The sequence below is a fragment of the Leptidea sinapis genome, chromosome 21 (genome assembly GCF_905404315.1).
Source record: "Leptidea sinapis chromosome 21, ilLepSina1.1, whole genome shotgun sequence".
Classification (NCBI taxonomy): domain Eukaryota; kingdom Metazoa; phylum Arthropoda; class Insecta; order Lepidoptera; family Pieridae; genus Leptidea; species Leptidea sinapis.
In genome coordinates, this window is record NC_066285.1 from 7,663,450 (window position 1) to 7,683,468 (window position 20,019).

General features: G+C 33.2%; 1 protein-coding gene and 1 long non-coding RNA gene across 4 annotated transcripts in view; both read left to right on the forward strand.

Annotated features, from left to right (window-relative positions):
- The window catches only part of LOC126970443 (uncharacterized), a 182,366-nt gene extending 163,192 nt beyond the window's left edge, over positions 1-19,174 (forward strand). For 2 of the 3 annotated variants that reach the window (XM_050816328.1, XM_050816329.1), the window contains 5 exons: positions 11,921-12,092; positions 15,470-15,592; positions 15,676-16,756; positions 16,919-17,507; positions 17,585-19,174. In XM_050816328.1, the coding sequence (XP_050672285.1) occupies positions 12,044-12,092; positions 15,470-15,592; positions 15,676-16,756; positions 16,919-17,507; positions 17,585-18,754 (3,012 nt within the window). In that variant the 5' untranslated portion in view covers positions 11,921-12,043 and the 3' untranslated portion in view covers positions 18,755-19,174. The remainder of the gene's footprint in view (positions 1-11,920; positions 12,093-15,469; positions 15,593-15,675; positions 16,757-16,918; positions 17,508-17,584) is intronic. The other variant, XM_050816330.1, reaches the window with a different exon arrangement.
- LOC126970484 (uncharacterized) overlaps positions 1-20,019 on the forward strand; it is a 132,687-nt gene that overhangs the window by 25,798 nt on the left and 86,870 nt on the right. The window lies entirely within an intron of this gene.

The following is a 20,019-nucleotide window of genomic DNA, read 5'->3' on the forward strand; positions in this document are numbered from 1 at the left end:
GAGGTATCACAAGACCGTTGCCGGCCTTTAAAGAAGGTGTACGCGCTTTTTTTGAAGGTACCCATGTCGTATCGTCCCGCAAACACCGCACAAGGAAGATCATCCCACAGCTTTGTAGTACGAGGAAGAAAGCTCCTTGAAAACCGCACTGTGGAGGACCGCCACAAATCCAGATGGTGGGGATGATATCCTAACTTGTGGCGTGTCGTGCGGTCATTCTGTTAAGGGGCGAATTTAAACCTAGGCATGATAAAAATAAATTTAAATGTTTTATTAAAAAACGGCTTTGTCGTAAATCCTACTACTTACTCCACTTACTTACTTACTAAGTGATCCGAGAGCCTGGGACTTGATTATGATTGTTTTATAGCAATAACAATAACAGTAAAATATTGTATATTTTATTTATTTATTAAAATTGAACATCAAAATCATGTTATATTTAACAAACAATGAGTCTTACTTCATAAAGGAAAAACACTTGACTAAAATTGATGTACACATCACTCAGTCTGGTTCATTAGTAAAATCTAAATCCAAAAACATATTTCATTAAAAAGAACACAAAAAAATAATGCGGGGAGAGTTTCTTGCGCCGCTTCTTCTCTCTCAGAGCGCCATTTCTTTTCAGAAGTGGTATGTAGTATATTAGAAATGACATCAAAAAGAATTCTAAAGGAATCAAGTTTGAGAAAATAAATGCATTTTTTAGCCTTCAATTAGAATTGTTAGACAACCGATAAAAATCTATCTATCTAAGCTATGAAAGTATATAACTTACAAAACGCTATAATAAAATACAAATAACATTACAATTATGAGTGTAACGTAAAAAACAGCTTTATTTCAAGAATGTTGAATGATTCTAGTATCATTGTTGACGATCGAATGCTCCTCCGAAGCCAGACAAAAGGCGGAGGGAATATTGTTTGTCACAAAATTTATTATGGCGACGTAGTACCACGACCGTACTCTACGTAAAACATATTCAATATATCAACCTAGATAACAGGAGCGCTCTTTTACAAAGCGCAAACATACAATATGTCATTTGTTTGCGTCTTGACAGCGTACTGTTGGCGAATTTTCATCGAATAACAATTTACGATATAGAATATTCTAGAAAGGTAGTTGAAATATGTAATAATAACTAGTTGACCCGACAGACGCTGTTGTGTTAATAGAAGAAAAAATGATGCAGCCACTCCAAATGTATAATCAAAGTTAATGAGTTGAAAATGAAACAAAAACGTATTTTTGAATGATTTTATAATGTTTTTATAATATTAATTAGTAAAGAATGATAAGGATTAATATTTTGTGTATAGAGCTTTTACATTACCTCTTTATAATTGGCAATTTTTTAAGTATTAAAATGGATGTGTTATGTTGTTATCCGTAAAAGATAGACATATGCCATCTCGGACTTTTCTGTGGACCCATATAAGATACACAATTCCACCATACATTATTTTGTTATATCTCAAAGGGCTTAGACAACGTTTTCGTTGAAAGCTCCCAGACGGCTTATTTTTCCGACACCTCTAAAAATATTGTTAGAATATTCAAAAACTGAACAGAATATTTATTAAAACATTTCTCGCGAATTACTCTATCCATTGCTGAAAACAGCATGCAAATCTGTGTAAGTATTTGAATTTATCGCGACCAGACAGACAGACAGACGCGGCGGAAGACTTTGTTTTATAATATTTAGTGATAAGGAATGCAGATGTCTTCCGATCGATACATTTTATTCAAATCAAATCAAAATCATTTTATTCATGTACACTTATGAATGAATATCTATGTAAATTTTTTGTGTATGATGTAAGAATATTTTAAGTGGAAGATTTTAAAATTATAATATAAAATATCACATTGCATAGAATTTTTAGTAGTCATATAAGATAATTTAACTTAAAATATGAAATATTAAAAAACTTCCGGCGAAGGTGATCGTAATCTTTTGAGCACGGTGTGAAGATAAGGACCCATAGAAAATGAGAAAGGAAGCATTGTAGGGTGTTCTGGTACCAGGCGATCATAGTTGAAGAAGAGATTGTCTTATGTATGACGCGGGTATACCTTAATGTATTCTGACGTCATGCGCACGACGTATTAATACATAGACATCAGGAGAACATAAAAATGGTAACGGTGATAGTAATGTCTTTCATAGCGGTTAAAATCATGTGTCATTCTAGCAACATGCACCAGGACCTCATATGCAGTTTAGAGGTTCGTGCACAATGCACATCTTTAAATTGTTATACAAGTGCTGACCCGTTGTTGTTATTATTCGTTGGTGTTCGTGGTTCTCTTTGTATTCTGCTTCGTACCCACTCCACTCGTGTTTACGAAGTGTGAAGATAAGGTACTAGAGAAGCCGGATCTATAATAGCCTTGAAGCAACCATCCACACAAAGACGCGGTTGTATTCTGGAGACGATGTCACTACGTCAACATTCAAATATTAGATGTAGGCGGCATTACAATAACATTGTTTCATTCGTAAAGCCGGCAGGCGCGCCCGTCGTGTTTGCTGTCATTGACTCATAGCTAGGCACTGGTAAAGTTCAGCTGTTAGACCTTTGCACAATGACGTTCTATACATATAGTCAAATCACGTCGTATAATTTTTTTTAACAAAAACACAACCGACTCTAAAAACACTATTCCAAAACAATAGATGTAATATTATGCACTAAAAAGTATAAAAAGAATTGCGTATTTTTATACAATCTAATTAATGAATCTAATTCTGGTTACGATTATTGTTATTTTTGGAATCGGTGTCCTTCCGTCGCGACCCGCTCTCGTCTCTCGCCTCCTCACGACTCAAGCACATCTCACCTGTAACTATGTATGTAGTAACAAACCTAACTTGGATGACACCGACTCCAAAAATAACAATGGGACCACACAGGAAGCACCAGCTTTCAAATACAAAAAGAATTATCAAAATCGGTTCATCCAGTCGAAAGTTTTGAGGTAACAAACATAAAAAAACCGACGAATTGAGAACCTCCTCTTTTTTTGAAGTCGGTTAAAAACACATTCGTAATATGGAACATATGGCTGTTTTCTTAAAAATGTCTGTTCACCACATCCTTTTTTTTTACAATAAGAGAAGAGACGAGCAGGACGTAAAGCTGATGGTAATTGACAGGCCCTGCCCATTACAATGTAGTGCCGCTCAGGATTCTTGAAAAAACCCAAAACTTCTGAGCGGCTTTACGATTGCACTCGTCACCTTGAGACATAAGATGTTAAGTCTCATTTGCCCAGTAATTTCACGGCGCCTTTCAAACCGAAACACAGTTATGTTTACACACAGCTTCACGTCAGAAATAGGCGCCGTTGTAGTACCCATAATCTAGCCGGCATCCTGTGCAAAGGAGCCTTCCACTGGTACCACCATATCCTAATTATACATGGTTACACACACATTTGTTTTGTATTCACATATTTTCTATGAGAGAATTTATTGATGCACGGTTTGACAGTTCTGCTGTGAAACAATTTCATTATAACAACAGGGAGCATATTTATCGAAATAATTATTCTTGATGTTATGAAATTTTATTGACAAATTCATTAGAAACAGTATTTTATTTATTATGTACAGAACAACGTCTGTCGGGTCAGCTAGCATAAATATCTTTATTAAAGTTCATACAAAGATCAAACAAATTTATAATATTTGTATTTTCTTTTCTAAATAGAAGCATAAATATGTGATCAATTGGAATAACAGTACAGCATTTTGAAGTAGGTACAGACAGCAAAATCATCAAGAACATAATATATTAAAGCGAGGAATTACCTGTGGCATTGTTGTGCAAGTTAACATTTAAATTGTCCTAAGAAGGGATTATATTCCCATCATAAACTATGAATATTACAACCGCTATCTTATTCGTGTACTGTTGTTATCTGATCCACTAATGTTCCCGTCATTTTGTATTCATTTACAAAGCTTAGCGATACAAAGCTGTTATGAAATTATGGCAGGTTTAATAATGTAAATTATATTCATATACACAGCTATAAACATTGTATTAAATAAACAATTAGTTATTTTAAAGTGATATTCTTCACTTCTGGGATTAATATGACCACAACCTGGGTGTTGAACAAGATTTACGATCCATGTTCGAAGGCACACTCAAACGGCTGGTAAGAGCGCTCGGAGTAGCCCGAGGGGTCTGGGGTTCGAGTCCCGCATCGTTCATAAATGTTTGAGTAAGTTCTCACACAGGGCAAAGAAGAATATTATTCAAAAAAGGTATAAAGAGAGCATTTTAAAATCAATATTTTGATTTTATACAATCATGGGATACTCTTAAATATTGGTTATCAAGCCCAATTACCTTTGATAAGTTTATTAATTCAAGTTTAACGCAACTTATGTCATTTATTTGTTCGAAGTTGAATTTAATTGAATTATCATGGGATAGATTTTCCTAAATAACAGAATTATTGAAATGCATGTAGCGAAATTTATATAAATTTTAAATTTATCATTATCGTTTATATGAATAAATTTACAGAAAAGGCAGGTGCTATTTTCCTGTTTTCAACTTTAAAATAGCGATTTAAACTTACAGTACTCAAGGAAATGCGTATCACGTCAAAGTAGTAAAATAATATAACTTTGTCAGTCGCATCAACGTTTTGAATAAAATGCAAAACGTGTTTGGGATGCAGCCAAAACTTCGCCGAGCACTTGGCAAGGTGCGCTCGTAAACACTGGTACAATTCACCCTTATTCGTTTAATTAATAACCCCAGCTTTGCTAATAATCTAGGATTCAAGATATTTCCTATGTTTGTATAATATGGATGTAATCTTTTATTTAATTACAGTTAATAAGTTAACCAAAAACAATTATTCTCATCGTATGAACATTCTTTAAGATTTGACTTAAATCTTGCAATGGTACAATTTACCCTTATTCGTTTAATTAATAACCCCAGCTTTTCTAATAATCTATAATCCAAGATATTTCCTATATAATAATTAAAAAATATTCTCATCATATGTACCTACATTATTTATCAGTTAAGTCTTCCTGCTTACAATGTTACAATTAAACTTGTTAGATATTTCAGCTTCATTAAAAAATTGCAAATATTTATTTTGAGTTTTATTGTAATTTCTAAAGACGTGAATAACGACTTATTTACGTCTATCCACGTTTAGTTCTTTATAGGTTTGGGAGGGCTATTGTGGTAACCCCTGATCCCCTAAACTTGGAATATAAATTTGCCGAGGAGCGGTTTGTTGTTTGTCCAACAATAGGCTCGCCTGCCAACATAAATTATCGAACAACCGTCGTTTCAAATTTACTCAAAGCAGACAAATACCTAACTGTTTTGTGATTTTAGTTAGGAAGTTATTAATTATACGTCTTTGGAAGTAATAAGAACTACCTGAATCGATAGACGTTGTTCCGTCGAAGTAGAAATAAAGATGCAATGAATATTATGAACTTATCAAAAGCCATTGGGACTGTTTATACAAATTAAAGAAGTTACAAATTCTGTATGTGTGTTGGCATAGACATGTAGCAGCAGAACTGGTTGATTTTTCCGTTATTTTTATGAGTTCTCCTCAATAAGTTACTTAAGTTCCAACTTCCAGACGAAGTGATTCATGATTCATGAATCACTCATGATGCATGCCGCATAGAAATCTTATCCTTCTTTTTGAGTTTATTGCATTCAGATGGTTGGGATTGCTGGGACGGGACTTTTTTATAATATTATTAAATAATTAAATGATTGCCTAATTAAAATAATTGAACTTTTGTTGGACAGATAATTGGATCTACGATCATAGCCATGAGTTATATGGGTCGATACAGATAGTAAGCACGAACCAAAATTCACACATTAATTTATTACACTTCTCCGCAACTCTAGAAGCTTAAATAAATACAATCGCCCGTTAAATGATGACTGGCACTAAAAATATTTGGGAAAGTTTCCTGTTTTCATAAAATGGTTCTGTTCCATTGATATATTATAATAGTTCATAAAGTGATTGATTCTTTTCCCATAAGTCATTTTCCTTTACATAAACAATAATGAAAGCTAACAAAAGCTCGAAGAAAATTCAAGCATCATTACACGATACAGGGCTGCAAATGTAAATGTCTCTATATTCAAAATTTATGTGTGTATATAAAAAAAACATTGCAACGTGAACCTACATTTTTGCATGGCATCAATTGTGTATGTCACTTATAATGAAACACCCCAATATGATATCGGAAACATTTGTAGAACCTCATATATGTCGGTTGTAGTTTTGGTCCTTCGAGCAGGTAGACGATCCCGCACATTAATCTACGGTACACAATGTATGAGTAGTAAGAACTAAAGAGGACCACAAACACTGCATTCATCTCGCAAGCAAACACTCATCCACTTCAGCGAGGCTTTGATGCTATCCTGAGACGCTCCTATACAAGTTTTGAGTGGGAGCCCTTTGCGTTCTTAAAAAGAGATTTTAAATTTGAATCGCGATGTGTTTGTCTTAAGCGGTTTGTTTTATGATAATGCTCTGTACCTGTAACTCTTTGGTGGAAATACATTTTGTATTTAGTTTTTTTTTTTTGTAAATTAAAACAGTTATTTAATTATTGCATGCATTTTTTTTCTCTCAATGAGACAAATGAGTGTATTGGTCGCGCTTTTATTGGAAGGTAGGTATCTTACTGGAAATTTGATTTAAATACTTCAATATATTTGATTTTCCATAACATAAGAATAAAAGCACTAGTTCCGATGTACTATATATTCATTTAATGAAATGAACCGACTGACGTTTCGTAGTTTATAGATATTGCATCGGGTGGCTGCAATTGAAACTTACTAAGCATTCAAATGCTTTCAATGCAGGACTACTGACCGGCTGGATTGAGCACAATAGATGCCAATTTACATGGAATTCCGTTCAGATGCCTGAGCACTAACTCCGCATGCCCTGACATATCTCACCAAGGCACATTTGATTACGAATGCTGTATAATATACCGTTAAATTACACCCCTGTGAATCTCGTTTGGTATTATGAGGGGGTGCAAACTTTTAATTATTAATACTTTTGAATGTCGATGTATATACTTCTACAATATGATCCCCGAAAATGTACAAAACAAATGTGTTACGAAATTTAAAAGAATTGTTAAAAAACGTTTGTGTGGGAAAGGTTATTATAGCATAAACTATTTTCTTAATGACACCACAGACTGGGAATAAAGCGAACACCCTCAGGCTCTTTAATTATAAATGTTTATTGTACGATATTACATTGTAATCCATATTTTTTATTTTAAAAAAAAAATCCCCGCTGAGTTTCTTGCGCCCATTCTTCTCAGGTCTGAGGCAGTCTCTTTTGAATGGGTGGTAGTTTTTGACGTTCAATAAGTGATTTTAAATCCTATTTTGAAAAAAAAAAATTGAATTTGAATTTGTCGCTCTTATTTCTTATTAAAAAGTTAAATATTTTGATATTGCCCAATATGTATATATTTAAAGCGTGTAAATTTGTAAAACAAAATAATCATTTACTTTAAAGAGCCATTGAATTGAATCCTCGTTCCACCGGATTACCGAATAAACTGGTTTATGGCCACTGTCCTAGAACAACATTATACCTAAATAGTAACTACGTAATGTGTATAAAATTATTTAAACATCTACCTCAAGAAACAAAAAACTTAACACAGATACGATTTACAGGACTACTGTTTAAATGGTTAATCGACATATATTTTTCAAATTTTAATTAGCCGAATAGAAAACACTACAATAAATTTAAGATCTGTAAAGTATACTGTATTCAACGCAATAAATAAATTTCATTTCATTACAGTTGCTTAAAACAACCGGTTAAATGCAAGCTGGGTTTGCATTTAAGTGCTCTAAGTTTGGGAAACAATTTAGTTTTGAAATAAAAACCTTTTTTTTTTTGCTGAAGCCCCGGATTCGATCATCGTCCACACCCACCCAATATCACTACACCAATGTGATTTCGGATTTCGATTTCATATGTATCAGTATAGGGACCTGGTTCAAATGACAGTTCTAGGAAGTACAGTCAGCAAGAAAAACTCAACAAAAGCGGTTTAGATCAAGTAGGCCAGTAAAAAAAACAATTGAACCTCGCAATAAATTTTCGATCCAATTTTTTTTTGTAAGGCTTTTAGGGTCACTTAATGATCACAAAATCACAAATTTACTGGCAGATCCAGGTGGAGCTCGTGTAAAAGTTTTTAGTCGATATCTCAGAAACTATGACCTTTAGGGCAAAAGTTATAAGAACCAATATTGTACAAAATAAAATTTCGCATCCTTAATTTGTTGTAAACTTTTTTGTAAAACTAATTGTTTACGATTTATGGCCTTTAATGAACCGGTTTTTCTACCTCAGCCGATAACTGTTAAAATACTGGTTCATTATATTATATATTACTAGCTGCCCCGCAAACGTTGTATTGCCGATATTAAAATCACAATACAAAAGTAACTGTTGATCGTAGATGGGTGAAAATTTGAAGTTGTATGTATTTTTAATGCTGACTCATAATCAAACAAATTTAAAAAAAAAATGTCAAAAATGTAAAAGAAACTAAGACCACCCTTAACATTTAGGGGGATGAAAAAGAAAAATTTGATGTTGTCCGATTCTCAGACCTACCCAATATGCACTCAAAATTTCATGAGCATCGGTAAAGCCGTTTCGGACGAGTTCAATATTTAACATCATGACACGAGAATTTTATATATTAGAAAGATACTTTATTTTTAGTATAGCTTCTTTTGTTCATTTATTTTGTGTACTGTTTATCCAATCTATATGTCCATCACAATTGTATATCTACCTGCTAATAATTTATACTTTTTATAAATATCAGTAGATATATGTATGTTTGTTTTAATGATAAATAAAATAAACTGTGTGATCGTGAGAGAACTGTAACTGTGAGACGTCGCTTCATTGTGTGTCTTCTACCGCATTTATCACGGGGAGTGTTCCGAAGAGCTGTTTTACCTAATTCCTGCCGCCGAATCGCACCTTCGCACGACACGCCACAAGTTAGGATATCATCCTCACCATCTGGATGTGTGGCGGTCCTCCACAGTGCGGTTTACAAGGAGCTTTCTTCCACGTACTACAAAGCTGTGGAATGAACTTCCTTGTGCGGTGTTTCCGGGACGATACGTCATGGGTACCTTCAAAAAAAGTGCGTACACCTTCCTTAAAGGCCGGCAACGCTCCTGTGATTCCTCTGGTGGTGCAAGAGAGTATGGGCGGCGGTGATCACTTAACAACAAGTACGCTCGTTTGTCCTCCTATTCCATAAAAAAAAAAAAAAACTGTGTGATCTTCGGTCCCACGAAAATAACCGAAGTGACATCTATGTTCACCTAGCGAATCTACCCGTCAGAACCAGCATTACATAGCCGAGCGTGACGAATCAGGCTCATTCAAAACCCACAAAATTAAGTTTTTCACTTCAAAAATACAAAACAAAAATTTTATACACAGTATGTTTATTTAGGCACATAATGAGGTAGGGATTGCTTAATTGCCTATATAGCATTGTCTGTGCAGTTGTGTTAATCTATATATATAAAAATGAATTGCTGTTCGTTAGTCTCGCTAAAACTCGAGAACGGCTGGACCGATTTGGCTAATTTTGGTCTTGAATTATTTGTGGAAGTCCAGAGAAGGTTTAAAAGGTGAATAAATATAAAAATGCTCGGAATTAAATAAAAACAACAATTTTGTTTATCCTTTGATGTGTCCCCCGTCGTTCAGAAAATAAAATTGAAAGAATAGTTTAAAATGAATAACTAATTAGAATTTTTATATCATTCCAACTTTCTCAGCAAGTAAAATATAAACTTAATTTTAGCTCAAATAAAATTTGAAAACAAATTTTTTATGAACGTAAAATCTTAAGTTTGTCATAAGAAATAAATATTTTTATAAGTACCTACTACGTGCTTCGTCATGCGTGTACGCGGACGAAGTCGCGGATATCAGCTAGTATGAAATAAAATAGGTCTTAATAATAGGGAATGTAAAGTTCTCGACAAAATACGAAAGCCCTTCTCCATTGCATTGAAGACATAGTAATCTGGAAATTCCGAAGCTGACCTTTCCGACCTTAAGATCGGTCCTTCAGCTATGCCTTCAAATGCCACAGCCCCACAATGGATGCCATGCCAATCGTGAATTGCCAACACTAATCGCTCAAATGATCGTTCTACACGAGATTTAAATGTCTTAGTTCAATTAATTATTTATATCAAATTAAGTTTGAGATATTTTTCCATACCAACTTTATCGACTGTGTTCTCGTTAGTTTTTAATTTTAAATCAATCATTTCTTCTAATAAGATTTATATCATTATTATCCATGTTTCTCCGCCTTTTTTATCTTTTGTTTTTTTTTATGATAATAAGACTAATAATTGATATACCCTGCCTGCCCATTACAATGCAGTGCCGCTCAGAATTCTTGAAAAACACAAAAATTCTGAGCGGCACTACAGCTACGCTCGTCACCATATCAGCTTAGGGTCAAGTTTGCCCGGTAGTGTAAAGACACTATAAAGTTGATTATTCGTAAAAGCAAAGTCATTTTGTAAACAGCGCTTTTCAACAATAAATTATTTTTTTTTGTTCATAGCACTTCCTAATATAAACTTAAAAATTATTTTCTACTTTTAAGATAGATTTTCTAATAAAAGTGTTTTTCTAGTTTCTTTTCAACTATTTCTTTTATTTCCATAATTTTGGCACTATTATTTTACACCACCTTTTTTAGATTTAGGATCCATTTTTCTAAAATTCGGTATAGATTAATCTGAAGTTAAAGCCTTATTACTAACTGAATTGTAAGATTTTGAATTTTTCTTTGCCAAGTTTCAAAATGTTCAAACTAATTTGTCCTACATTCGATTAGGCGTGAGTTCCGCAATCCCAGAGCAGAATCCATTACAAGTTTCTGGTCAATCTAATAAAAACATGGATATTATAGCAATTACGACAAACACTCGACGTAGAAAACAACACACAATTCACGAGTGGAGTAAATAAGGGTAGCAAACAAACATGTTTATGCTAAAAGCTATATTGGTTTTGTGCAATGAATTGCTAGACCAGTGAAATAAGGGGGAGTCCGCTACGATGCCCGATTTGCATTTTGAGTGATTATTTTGCCCACCCATGCGCGCTCAGGCCGAATCAATTATTTTATACAAGTATATTTCGTTGAGTTCATATTATATTTTCAGCGTGGATGATTGCTCTGCACTATTGTTGGGCATTATTCGCGAAATTTTAAGCTTTCGCCATTTTTTGTGTATTATTAAGGTACAGAATTATGAATACTGTTTTTATTTCACTATCCGTCACACGTTTTTACTACACTCATGGCATTACAATGTCACTAAAACCAGGCCGTTAAATTGTAAGAAATGAAGTCGACAGTCTGCCGGTAAATTATAATATCACGGCTTTGCCAATATACCTGCGACATTTATATTAAGGTATTGCCGACCTTGAAGCTATGTTTTATATTATTATTTATTGTATTATTAATATTTAGTATTAATTCTAAAACAAAAACACATTATTAAATTGCGTCAGCATCAAATTTAGCACCAGCAACTCTTATTTAAAATTCTTGTCAATTTGCCATTGATGGATTGGTATATTATTATGAACTACTTAGAAAATCAAAATTAGACAACTGATAGTAATTCTTAATTAATTAAATAATTATAAATATATAAAATAAGCCTTGAATACGGCTCATGAGTTACTTACTTCATCTGGTTTTGTTCATGAGTGTTCATACTTTAACTAACTTAATGTGTTTCTATTGTTTCAGATCATAACATAGTTCACAAGCTGTGGCAAAATGAGATTGAATGGAATATTGAGCGAATCGTAATACCAAACACAAATTAATGAGCGATAGTTAATTAATGCCACAGTTAATTTCAATATAACCATGGATTCAAGGATATTATTGTTATTGGTGGCAACCACTACATTGCTATGTAAGTAGTATTTTGAATTATTATTAAAAAATAGATTTAAAGTTTCTCTCCTTTTGATTGAGGCGTATATTGCACGTTTAACGGCCGTTTCCAATATACTATCTAAAGATAGAGAAAAATTACTACCTTCTACTGTCAGTAATTAGCTGTCAATAATCTGAAGAAACTTCTATTGCTGATAAGCTATAAGACAGCACGACACATTGACAGACAGCGTGTACGGATAATGTGAGTTACCGTCGATAAGTTTGTTGGGACAGAAAAGTCAACGATAGTTACGATTTTTATCTCAAGTAAGAGATAGACTGAATATTGGGAACGGTCGTAAGAGAACTTGCTAGAAAAGAAGTTAATGGAACAAGTCAGAAACGAAAGTATTCACGAACAACATAAAAATACTAATATTATTTGTAATGTTTTTTTAAAGTGATAACCTTCTGGGATTAATACACAAAATAAAATTTAAATTTAAAAACAAAATGTTATGAACGTGCGGGATACGAACCCACAACCTCTCGCATGCCGTGCGAGTGTTAGTTGGAAGAATGTAAATACTAAACTGATAATATTTAAACTAAAAATAAGTCTTCTTTCAGCAAAATGTTCTATCTGCAATGTTTAACATACTTCCCCTCTATATGGCATAGCCGTGGGACAACCTATATAATAATAAAAAAACTGCGTTTAAAAAAACCGACTTAAAAAACTGATAAGTATAAGATAACTTAATAAAAATTTAATTGAATACACATCTTATGCAAACCTTTACTATTTTACTTAACTATTTATCTGTGCTACCTATTGATAGGTTTTAAGTAGGTGCCAAATTAAACTTAATATTATAAACAGCTTACGTACTGTAATTATTAAAGGGACGTCTGGCCGCGCGTGTCTGCCCGCTTGGGTTGTTTTGTTCTAGACGAAGCTATCCGGCTCAAAGTCACGCGTGGCGGGTGTAGGTACCTACTATTACATTTGGCTCGGCACCGACTTCAAAACTATCAATATGTAGCACAGACAAATAAAAGTATTTTATTAGTATTAAAGGTAAAGATTTGCATAAGTTACATAAAAAATACCGATCGAATTGAAAACCTCCTCTTTTTTGAAGTCGGTTAAGAAACCAAGACCTCATGAGTTTCGATTACTTTTAATAGTAACAGTACTAGACTACAGCAGGATGCTATTAAGCATGACTTAATGAGTAAAGGTTAGGCCTTCGTTAAAATTAACAAACATTCATAAATTCTTATCTTAAATCAACCTCATTAACAATGTACGGAACCCAACATTTCGTTAGTTAGCCTTGTTCACGTCTTTGTGTTATAAACACAGTAAAAATACGATAATTAATTATTTTCCAAGTAAAAAGCCTGATTTCGACTGTTTCGGAAAACTTTCTAGTCATGACTGGCACCACTTTATATTCTAATAGCTTACTCGACAGAGGCTGAAGTGTACATAATAAATAAAATACTGTTTTTTTTTTTGAATTTGTCAATAATATATCATAACATCAAGAATTATTTCGATAAATAGCTCCCTGTTGTTGTAATAAATTGTTTCACAGCAGAACTGTCAAACCGTGCTTCAATAAAATTGTCTCATAGAAAATATGTCCATACAAAACAAATATTGGAAATAAAAATAATTATGTTAATAACTTTATACCAAGTTTATTTGTTAGGCCGTTAGTATTTTTCTTTGTCACTACAGAATTACATGACAAAATGGTGTTATAGACAGGGAAACGTAATTTCAAACATAGAGTAACTATACGCTGCGTTTATTAATAGGACAGATATAGGTTCACGTCCTACTAGTAATGTGCTGGACTTTAAATTTAAAGTAATATCAACCCCTTTAATTTTACTAAATATTAAAGTAACTGTTAGTTTTAAAGTACTTACCCTTTTGCACAAAAAGCCAATGGTAAAAAAAAACATGCTGTACATTTATATACTAACACACCCTGTTGAGAAGTAGAAATATTGGCCTACTTACTTTCCAAAATCTGGATTACTATCTGGATTATGCCTGTATCTCTAGAAGATATAAAATATTAATATTGAACTTTAAGGGTACATATTGTGTCATCTATAAGAAAAATACTTTGTTTTCTTTGAAGCACACAAACATTGCCTTTTGTATTAAGCTTTTTATTTACAGTGTTAACCCTATGTAAAAAAAATAATTGAACACATAGATTATTCCTAAGTATCCCAAGACCCTATCTGAAGTATACTATCCCAGCTCACTTGACAGCCAATGGAACGGAAGTAATAAAAATATAGGGATGACACCGTCTGAATCTCGTTACATTTTCCAAAGCGAGAATGTAGTATAAATTAAATTTTGGCAACGGTGCACGATAAAGCTGCAATTTTATGATTTCATGCTGAACTTTCCAATTTTATCTCGTTTGTTATAATGTTATTTTGGTTTATGTTCCATTTGTAATGTTTTCTGGGCTAAAATATTGATATAAATCTGATACTTTTAGGTTGCTACTGTATATGATAATAAGAAAATCGATTGCTAGTTGAAACCAGATATCGTAAAAAATAATGTATAAAAATTTTAAGGTTTTCATATTTGTCAACGCAAATTTCATTTAAACGCGAATGTAATCGTTATAATCAATATTTGTTTTTATTGAAATGAAATGAAATAAAACCAAAATCGACTTGGCTCGGTATAACGACCATTTTCTATAATCAATAGCAATCCTAAAATGGCAAACCGAGTTTATTATTTTAAACCACATCCTATCCGTTATGCAAGTTGCGAGATATTCCCAAGCTAAGCATATCCTGCTCTAAGCATTTTAACATAAAGATCAATGGAACATTTTACTGATATCTTTCTTTCAAATCAGATGCCGTGTATTTTTTTCTGGCTTTGTATGAATGTAAAATATGAGAGGTAATGCATATTCAATCTGAATCTTAAATAATCTTAAGCTACAGATTTGATGCATAAAGATCGAATTAAAGTAAAGGTTATACATAGTATCAAACTTTTATTCCTTTGTGCCTTCGTATTCTCAATAAAAAGTATTATAACGGAACAGTATTACACATCATTAATTCAAGATACGCGTACATTAACTGACTTTGTTTATATTATCTGTTCTCTTTTGAGGCCTACAATGGTACTATTACAGGCCATTGACTGTTTAATGATACTGAAGTAATAGTTGGTTCTTTGTAAACATATTCTGCTTGTTATGTCATCATTTTCTCTTTTCATTAATTAATTTCTAGCTAGCCCATTAGCTATTATGAAATATGCGATACAGTGAACTAATTCTAATAATTTTCACATCATTACAATCTGTGAATTTTCTATTTAATTTATTTCATTGCAATTTTCAGGTGGCCATACTTCAGCCGACCCAGGGAACTTTTTAACTCAAACAGTTTATGGTTTTCTTGACTTTACGACAACGATAGGAAATACGGTTATGGTATTTTCCCCCCAGTCTGCTCCACCACCAGGTCCTTAATTTTTTTTTATATGATATGTGAAATATTCACATTTTTTGTATGACTTATTAAATGTATAATTTTATGTTTTTCAGAACCACCGAGCACAGAAAAATCGGTGCAAGAAAATATTATAGAAACAAAACCACCTACAACTAGTAATATTAAACCTGAAGCTATTAAGCCAAGCAAAACTGCAAACAATAATAAAAGCAATAAACCCGCAGCTTCCAGTGCTATATCTGTAGTAACTTCAGTACCTAAAGTTGATGATAAGATATCTAACAGTCCTAAATCTGTAGTAAAGGAAGAAAAACAGATTATAACGAAGGTTGAAGTAGTGGCAGGGCCATCAAAAATAATTGAAAATAACATTGTTAAGCAATCTGTGTCAAAAACAAATAAACAGAGTTCACAAGGAAATAAAAAGCCTAAAAATACAGTAAAAGTAAGTTCTAATATCGCTAGTAGCAAGGTTGAAGTTAAACAAACTGGAGCGACTTTATCTATCAATGGCAATGCGAAAGTTAAAAAAGCAGTTAATACTATATCTCAAGAGGGAGAAGATGAACCCGCAATTTTAGTTAACAATAATCTTGGAGAGCCAGAATATGACTACTTATCTCGGCAACCATCGGAATTTGTAGAAGAAACTTACAGAGTAATCAACTTACGACCATCAAAAGCTCACGCTCAAAAGCCAAAAAGTCATAAAAATAGACCACAACAGCCAACTCCATCCCCTGAAGATGAGGACCACCCATTGGGTCTTGTAACAACACTTGGAGGAACAATTGTGAAAGATGGTCTGACAACTGTACATGAAACTAGTGTTATTGGAACTTATATATCTGGCAAATACGCTCAAGTATTAAATAGTAATTCAAAAGTACTTAGTCCTGGCCACAAAGGAAAAATATCTCCTAGCCCAACTCATAGAATTCTAAAAACTACAGCACCAACTATTTCAAAAAATCATAGGCATAACTTAGAACCAACGCCATCTCTTAGTGACGAAGAATCTTTTAGTAAAACACCAAGAAGGCAAACAACAAGCGGACCTTCCTTTAAAAACAGACACAGGTCACAAAATAATGAAAACGACAGCAGCGAACCCGTAAATCATTCCAAAAAGTTCAAAAATAGGAACTCATCTAATGGTCAACGTACGCTTAGGTAATTTAACTAAAAACTACTATCAATTTCTATCCATTGTGTATATTTTCATTATTTATGATGCTTTCAATACTTATCTTGTTTGCTATCTTTGTCACATGCACCGCCTTTTATACTTTATTTATTATGCACTTCACACACTTTTCGTGTCTCTTTTTTCAGTACACGCTTTGGGCGACCTACAAACACTCCTCAACTGGCAACCGTCTCTGTTTTCAGTGAATCATCAGCTCCATCATTTGCAAATAGAAAAAAAGGAAATCGTAATTCTGGTCATAAATCTACCGTAACACCTTCGAGTAACAATGACAGTCAATCGCGACGTGGGTTTAAGCCTCGTATTCAACCAACAGCGGTTGAACAAGTATCTACTTCATCATCTACAAGTGTATATAAGTTTAAACTCAATCGGTCTCCAGGATCGGGTCGATGGCAATACAAGACGAGTCCAAAACCTAAAGTCACCATTAGAAAAATGAATGGTGATGAAGAACAAACAACACCCAACTCGAACCCTTTGTTTGATGACCTTCAATCTAATGATGTTAGTCCACAAGCTAGACAAGATAATGACCTCGAATTATCTGGATCTCAAAGTGGTCCTGGAACTGTATTAGAAAATGATTCTGATGATAACTCTATAGAAAAACCACCTCCAGTTGAAACACTTAAAGTGGAAATATCCACACCTGCAGACTTCAGAGATGTTTATTATGAAATTGCTACACTGAAGTCTCCCTATACATTCCAGGTGAGTATTACCTGTTGTTAAGAATGTAAGTTAAGTCAGTGTTATAATATAAGTTTTAATAACAATTACTTTTTCAGGTTGGACGAGTTAAAAATACAAGGATTATTACCGTTACAACAACTATCGAGAAGCGAATAGAGCCTACGCAGATCTACAATCATCAAAATAACCTTAATGAGCCTTTAACAGAAAATATTTTAGCCACAGCATCTCCTTATGGGAAAGATCATTATCTCTTAGATTCTAGTATAGCTACTCTGCCAGCTATTACCTTATCTTCAGATGTAGAGACGCCTCCCTTAGAAACTGTGACAGAAACCTTCAGTACTACGCAAAATATGCTTAAAACACATATATTGCCCATCGTTAGAGAACCAAATATTACTAGCAGTCTCACCTTTATACAGACTTATCAAGTAACTCGTTTCGTAACTGCTACTAAAACATTACCACCAATGGATTTCTTCCAGTTTATTCCCAGTAAAACCCTTAAAGAATTTAACAGCCGCCTGGACGAAGCTGGTTCAGAATTACATTTGGAGCTAGACTTTGGTGATAGTAATGAAGACGAGGATGGCCTAACACGTCGTGTTTTCCCCTCTGATTTAGATGTTGCTAACATAGGATCTGATTTTGATTTAACTGATATTGATAAATATAGAGATAATCATTTAAGGTTAAAGAAAGCTCATGGGCAGAACAAAAACAATCAAGTTACTGAAGCTCCTCCTCCAGTGACACCAGCTCTATCACCAGAACAGGCTCAACAACTAGCATTATTGCGTTTACTAAATCCAGCAGCTGCTGCTCAAATACCCAGTGTTATTACTACGTCTAAACCTATCCTTAAATATGAAACCATATACGAATCTCACGTTATACCACTATTTGATGGAAAGAGTACAATTCATAGTACGATTTCAAGACCGGTAGCCACAGTGACTAAAACTGAGTTTGAAGTTGGAACAAGCAGTCTCCCAGCTCTCCCAGTCAATCCGTTATTCCCACAACAACAGTTTACGGTGACATCAACCCCAGTTGTAGTAAATACAGAAGTTACGGCTACCAACAGCCAAGTTTTGAAACTTACTTTTGGAGCTAAAACTGTGTACACAACATTATTTTCTACTGCAGTAGTCCCGACAGTAGTTACTTCTTATGTCACCTCATCGGTTCCTGTACAACCCAGTGCCGGTTTCCCTGGCTACTTTCCCGCACCATACCCACCCTTCCCCTACGTAGGATAAACTTTTAATGAAATTATTGATCAGTGTACTCTATTCAAGAATCTGTAAGAGATTTAAAAATTATCTTTGAGATTTGTATTTTACAAAATTACTCTAAATCTTATAAGTTTATAAAGTGTAGGAATACTTGGACTGCTTTAGCACTTTTTTTTTACTTTTAGGCAATTTTTATAAGTAATAAGTGTTAAAAGTGAAGTGATGATTAAATAAGTACCTTTTTAGTTCTTAGTAATATTGTAAATAGATGATGTAGATTTAGAAACTTATAATGACGAATATGTTATTTTTGTAAATATCTTATTTATAAATTGTATTAGTTTTGTATATATACATAATTAAGTAATTAATATCTTACTAAGTATATTAAGTTTTATACTTGTATAAAATTCTAATTAGAATTAATAAAATTCTGAAGAATTACGAGCGTTTTAGTTTCCTAATTATTCGCGTTATTAATTAACGAGTATTATGTTATATTCATTAAGACATTCTCTCAACTTGAATGTTAATTTCTACTGCTCTTTACAAGCTTGTTTCCCAAGATACGAGTAATAATAAAATAACAATACAATGTTTTGGACTTTCTCTAAGTTTGTAAGTATGCTTTCTTACATTCCCATTTATTTATTTATTCAGATAGTAACATCATGACCACGTCACCATCTATACATATAAATAAAATTGGAGTGTCTGTTTGTAATATTGAAATAACCGTTTTTTACTACATGTATATGAACATATACATCAAAAAATTTTTTTTACAATTTTTGTCCGTCTATCTGTCTCTTTGTTCCGGCTAATCTAAAAAATGGCTGGACCGATTTTGACTTTTATTAGCTGATGTAATAAGGAGTAACTTAGTCTACGTTTATTTAAGAATAATTCTTTTATTTTAGAAAAATAAAGTAATGTTGCAATGTCCAAGGAACGGTTTAACTCTAAAAATAAATTATATGGCAAAAGAACGTTTGCCGGGTCAGCTGCTTCAATAGCTAAATAAGAGTAAGGTAGGACACGACATGCTTTTAGAATTATGATGAACATATCTATGTAATGTAATCACAGCATTGCATCAATAGTTATGAGATTTGTTTAGTCTAAGTTAAATCAAATTTAATACACAAAGAAATATGTAATGACGAATTAATCAAAATAACAAATGAAATAACAATATATCGATTTAACTATTGGAAAAAGAAAGGCACGCTTGATTAGTCTTTTAAAGGGTCGTGTTTGCCTGACGCAGTGTTGGCACTTGAGAGGTA